The sequence below is a fragment of the Ascaphus truei genome, chromosome 18, assembly GCF_040206685.1.
Source record: "Ascaphus truei isolate aAscTru1 chromosome 18, aAscTru1.hap1, whole genome shotgun sequence".
In the NCBI taxonomy this organism is placed as follows: domain Eukaryota; kingdom Metazoa; phylum Chordata; class Amphibia; order Anura; family Ascaphidae; genus Ascaphus; species Ascaphus truei.
The window spans coordinates 35,005,381-35,011,153 of record NC_134500.1 but is presented as its reverse complement, the minus strand read 5'-3'; the positions used below and the strand labels follow the sequence as shown (position 1 = coordinate 35,011,153).

Sequence of the window (5,773 nt, the reverse complement as noted above, 5' to 3'; positions counted from 1 at the left end):
CACACTAAGGCCCAGGATACACACATTAACACACACACACTAAGGCCCAGATACACACATTAACACACATACACTAAGGCCCAGATACACACATTAACACACAGACACTAAGGCCCAGATACACACATTAACACACAGACACTAAGGCCCAGGATACACACATTAACACACACACACTAAGGCCCAGATACACACATTAACACACATACACTAAGGCCCAGATACACACATTAACACACAGACACTAAGGCCCAGATACACACATTAACACACAGACACTAAGGCCCAGATACACACATTAACACACAGACACTAAGGCCCAGATACACACATTAACACACATACACTAAGGCCCAGATACACACATTAACACACATACACTAAGGCCCAGATACACAAAAGGTGCTACCCTTTAGCTTACCTTTACTCCCATTCGTGTGAAACGCCTAAACACGCACACTGTTCTATTCATGATACACAGCTGCGCGTGTGTGTGTGCGTGCGTGCGTATGTATGTATGTCTGTGTACACACACACACACACACACACACACACACACACACTATACTGGAACAATCGGCATAATCAGATACAAGACGCTTGAGAAAGAGCCGGTAAGGCCCAAAACATCACCCAGACGTACATTTTTTTGTAGCAAGATGGACTAAATAGGAGACTTTTACCATTTTTGGAGTGCAAAGGACAATCCTCTCTCCATATTTTTATACACACACGCACACGCGCGCACACACACACGCACACACGCAGTCCGTCCGGTTGTGTAAGGTCGCGGTGAGAGGACATTTTTGTCCCAACCGGTCATTACAACCCTGCTCATCTCACAGTGCACAGATTAGAGTGTCAGCTCTGCGTGGCAAGGATGCGGCCTGCCCTGGAACGGGATTGTCACAGTGAATGGATTTAGTACAGTGCTGAGCGCATGTGAACGTGGGTAATATAATAGGGGTTCATACCGGTGTTTTCTTTGGCCACCAGCCCGGTAGAAAGCTCGGCGGCGGCGGCGGCGGGGGAAGCCAGGCTGTCCCTCTTTGCCGCCGTGCAGTTGTTACAATATTCCCAGCGTTTCTGCTGTAATTCCTGCAGCCAGTACGCCATGTGCTGCCGGCTGGGAGCCTGTGTGGGAGGGGACACAGGGTGAAGGAACGGGTAACCGCAGCCTGTAGGAGTCATAATACACCGGGGTGCAACATGGGGGGATGTTTCTCATCAGATGCTGCTCCCCTAATTCTACCCCTGCCTCCCTATAACACCTCCCACTGACTGCTCCCTATAACTCCTCCCCCCACCGCTCCCAATATCTCCTCCCCCCACCAATCCCTATAACTCCCCCCCACCGCTTCCGATAACTCCTCCCCCCCACCGCTCTCTATAACACCTCCCACTGACTGCTCCCTATAACTCCTCCCCCCACCGATTCCTATAACTCCCCCCCACCGCTTCCGATAACTCCTCCCCCCCACCGCTCCCTATAACACCTCCCACGACTGCTCCCGATAACTCCTCCCCCCACCAATCCCTATAACTCCCCCCCACCGCTTCCGATAACTCCTCCCCCCATCGCTCCCTATAACTCCTCCCCCCCACCGCTCCCTATAACGCCTCCCCCTCAGCGTTCCCTACAACGCCTCCCCCTCAGCGCTCCCCATAACGCCTCCCCCTCAGCGCTCCCTATAACGCCTCCCCCTTCTGCTCCCTATAACGCCTCCCCCTCAGCTCTCCCTATAACGCCCCCCCTTCTGCTCCCTATAACTCCTCCCCCCCACCGCTCCCGATAACTCCTTCCCCCCCACCGCTCCCTATAACTCCTCCCTCCACCGCTCCCGATAACTCCTCCCCCCACCGCTCCCGATAACTCCTCCCCCCCACCGCTCCCTATAACGCCTCCCCCCCACCGCTCCCTATAACGCCTCCCCCTCAGCGCTCCCTATAACGCCTCCCCCTCAGCGCTCCCTATAACGCCTCCCCACTCAGCGCTCCCTATAACGCCTCCCCACTCAGCGCTCCCTATAACGCCTCCCCCTCAGCGCTCCCTATAACGCCTCCCCCTCAGCGCTCCCTATAACGCCTCCCCCCAGCGCTCCCTATAACGCCTCCCCCCCACCGCTCCCTATAACGCCTCCCCCCACCGCTCCTTATAACGCCTCCCCCCCACCGCTCCTTATAACGCCTCCCCCCACCGCTCCCTATAACGCCTCCCCCACCGCTCCCTATAACTCCTCCCCCACCGCTCCTTATAACGCCTCCCCCCACCGCTCCCTATAACGCCTCCCCCCACCGCTCCCTATAACGCCTCCCCCTCAGCGCTCCCTATAACGCCTCCCCCTCAGCGCTCCCTATAACGCCTCCCCCTCAGCGCTCCCTATAACGCCTCCCCTCTCTGCGCTCCCTATAACGCCTCCCCTCTCTGCGCTCCCTATAACGCCTCCCCCTCAGCGCTCCCTATAACGCCTCCCCCTCAGCGCTCCCTATAACGCCTCCCCCTCAGCGCTCCCTATAACGCCTCCCCCTCAGCGCTCCCTATAACGCCTCCCCCTCAGCGCTCGCTATAACGCCTCCCCCTCAGCGCTCACTATAACGTCTCCCCCTCAGTGCTCCCTACAACGCCTCCCCCTCAGCGCTCCCTACAACGCCTCCCCCTTCTGCTCCCTACAACTCCTCCCCTTTCTGCTCCCTATAACCGCTCCGATATACATACATACATATACACACATACACACACGTATATGTATACCTATATGCAGTGGTTGACAAATCACCCAAAAAATCTACTCGCCACCTAGTCCCACTCCCAATCCCGCCCTGCTTGGCGCTCCCTATAACGCCTCCCCCTCAGCTCTCCCTATAACGCCTCCCCCTTCTGCTCCCTATAACTCCTTCCCCCCACCGCTCCCGATAACTCCTTCCCCCCACCGCTCCCTATAACTCCTCCCCCCACCGCTCCCGATAACTCCTTCCCCCCACCGCTCCCTATAACTCCTCCCCCCACCGCTCCCGATAACTCCTTCCCCCCACCGCTCCCGATAACTCCTCCCCCCCACCGCTCCCGATAACTCCTCCCTCCACCGCTCCCAATAACTCCTCCCCCCACCGCTTCCGATAACTCCTCCCCACCCACCGCTCCCGATAACTCCTCCCCCCCAGCGCTCCCTATAACGCCTCCCCCCAGCGCTCCCTATAACGCCTCCCCCTCAGCGCTCCCTATAACGCCTCCCCACTCAGCGCTCCCTATAACACCTCCCCACTCAGCGCTCCCTATAACGCCTCCCCCTCAGCGCTCCCTATAACGCCTCCCCCCAGCGCTCCCTATAACGCCTCCCCCCAGCGCTCCCTATAACGCCTCCCCCCCACCGCTCCCTATAACGCCTCCCCCCACCGCTCCCTATAACGCCTCCCCCCACCGCTCCCTATAACGCCTCCCCCTCAGCGCTCCCTATAACGCCTCCCCCTCAGCGCTCCCTATAACGCCTCCCCCTCAGCGCTCCCTATAACGCCTCCCCCTCAGCGCTCCCTATAACGCCTCCCCCTCAGCGCTCCCTATAACGCCTCCCCCTCAGCGCTCCCTATAACGCCTCCCCCTCAGCGCTCCCTATAACGCCTCCCCCTCAGCGCTCCCTATAACGCCTCCCACTCAGCGCTCCCTATAACGCCTCCCCCTCAGTGCTCCCTATAACGCCTCCCCCTCAGCGCTCACTATAACGTCTCCCCCTCAGCGCTCCCTACAACGCCTCCCCCTCAGCGCTCCCTACAACGCCTCCCCCTTCTGCTCCCTACAACTCCTCCCCTTTCTGCTCCCTATAACCGCTCCGATATACATACATACATATACACACATACACACACATACACACACGTATATGTATATGTATACCTATATGCAGTGGTTGACAAATCACCCAAAAAATCTACTCGCCACCTAGTCCCACTCCCAATCCCTGTATTTTAATGGATTTGTCGAACACTGCGTATATGTATATCTATATGTATACATATACATACATATATATATATATATATATATACACACACACACATACATTATATATATATACATATATATACATATACATATATATACACACACACACACACACACACACACACAAACTATATCACAGAGCTGCATGCATTGTCCATCAACTTGGATTCCTCCTTTAACCACTACACCAGCCCTCCACATTTACCCTGAGCAGGGACACCCTTCCGGAGCTGTGGATCTCAAACTGCCCCTCCTCTGCCTCCGGGTCGTAGCTGAACGAGGCGCCACCGATGTCGATATGCCCCATGGGCTGGGCATCTTGGGAGCTCTTGAAGTAATAGAGGTGGCACCTTCGGGGGTCCAGCACAAACCAGCGATTCTTGAAGCTTCTCAGGGGTCCTTTCCCGGTGAGCTTGGCCAGGAAACCGCAGAGCCTGGGGGGCTGTTCCTTGGTGGCTTCCTCAGATGGAGGGGGGTTCATGGGGTCCTCGGGGGGAACGTCTTGACTGCCCCTCCTACCCTCAACCCCGGGCATCTCTACCGATCAGACCCTGCCACCGCCTCCCTGCTGGCAATGCATCCTCCCGTCTGTCTCTGAATACTCTGATACCTTCTCTCCCCACTCTATCCTGCCCAAGTACTGTACAGCCTGTCTCTTCTCTGATACTCTGCTGTGGGGTCTCGTGTAGGTCTTCTCTCAGTACAGCGGTCACCTCTCTGATTCACCTTACCCTGTCACTCTATATCCTGTCATTGTGCTGTCTAAATACTTGGTGTCCTGTCTGATCTCTCCAAGCCCCTGATCCCTCTGCTACAGCATACTCAAATCCCCCCTGTCTGGACAATCACAGTCCCCTGCCAGGACACACAGACACCCTGGACACACATTCCTCCTGTCTGGACACTCACCCTGGACACTCAGGCACACTGTCCCCTGTCTGGACACTCACAGTCCCCCTGCCTGGACACTCTCAGTCCCCCTGCCTGGACACACAGTTCCCCCCTGTCTGGACACTCACCCTGGACACACAGTCCCCCCCCTGCCTGGACACACAGTTCTCCCGTGACTGGACACTCACAGCCCCCCTGCCCAGATACACAGACACCCTGGACACACAGTCCCCCTGCCTGGACACTCAGACACACTGGGCACACAGTTCCCCCCTGTCTAGACACTCACCCTGGACACACAGCCCCCCCTGCCTGGACACTCACCCTGGACACACAGTCCCCCCCTGTCTGGACACTCACCCTGGACACACAGTCCCCCTGCCTGGACACTCACCCTGGACAGTGTCCTACTAGCTCTGCTCATTACTTTGTATCCTGTCTAATTGCTCACACGTGACCACACGGCGTTTCCTCTCCTACACTGCTGCATACTCACCCAGTATCCTCCTGCAATACTCATAGTACTACATGAGCCCCTTGTAAGCTCTCACCCTGCCTCTGACTGCCCTCTCCGGTGCTGCCCCTCCTCACCCTGCACCCTCCCTGCTCACTTCCAACACACACTCCCTCGACTCACAGCCGGAGGGCCGCGGTGCTTCATGGGATTTGTAGTCCCGCCGCGGCAAGCACTACACCTCAGTGGAGCCAAGCCCTGTGGGGAACGCAACTACATCTCCCGGCATTCCCCGCGCTGCCACTCATATGCCATCTGCTTTTCAATAGGCGTGTATTTCCCCTTAACCAAATAAATATATTAATAATGCAGTTTCCACCCAGAGCTCATACAGCAGGGCTGTGCCACGTACGTAATATATCACCAGGAAT

General features: G+C 56.6%; 1 protein-coding gene across 1 annotated transcript in view; it reads right to left on the bottom strand.

The window, feature by feature from the left end:
- TBC1D2B (TBC1 domain family member 2B) overlaps window positions 1–5,525 on the bottom strand; it is a 31,948-nt gene extending 26,423 nt beyond the window's left edge. The window contains exons 1-2 of the mRNA XM_075576166.1: window positions 4,203–5,525; window positions 929–1,134 (exon numbers count right to left, since the gene is read on the bottom strand). Of these exons, the coding sequence (XP_075432281.1) occupies window positions 929–1,134; window positions 4,203–4,532 (536 nt within the window). The 5' untranslated portion in view covers window positions 4,533–5,525. The remainder of the gene's footprint in view (window positions 1–928; window positions 1,135–4,202) is intronic.
- Between the last annotated feature and the right edge of the window lie 248 nt (window positions 5,526–5,773).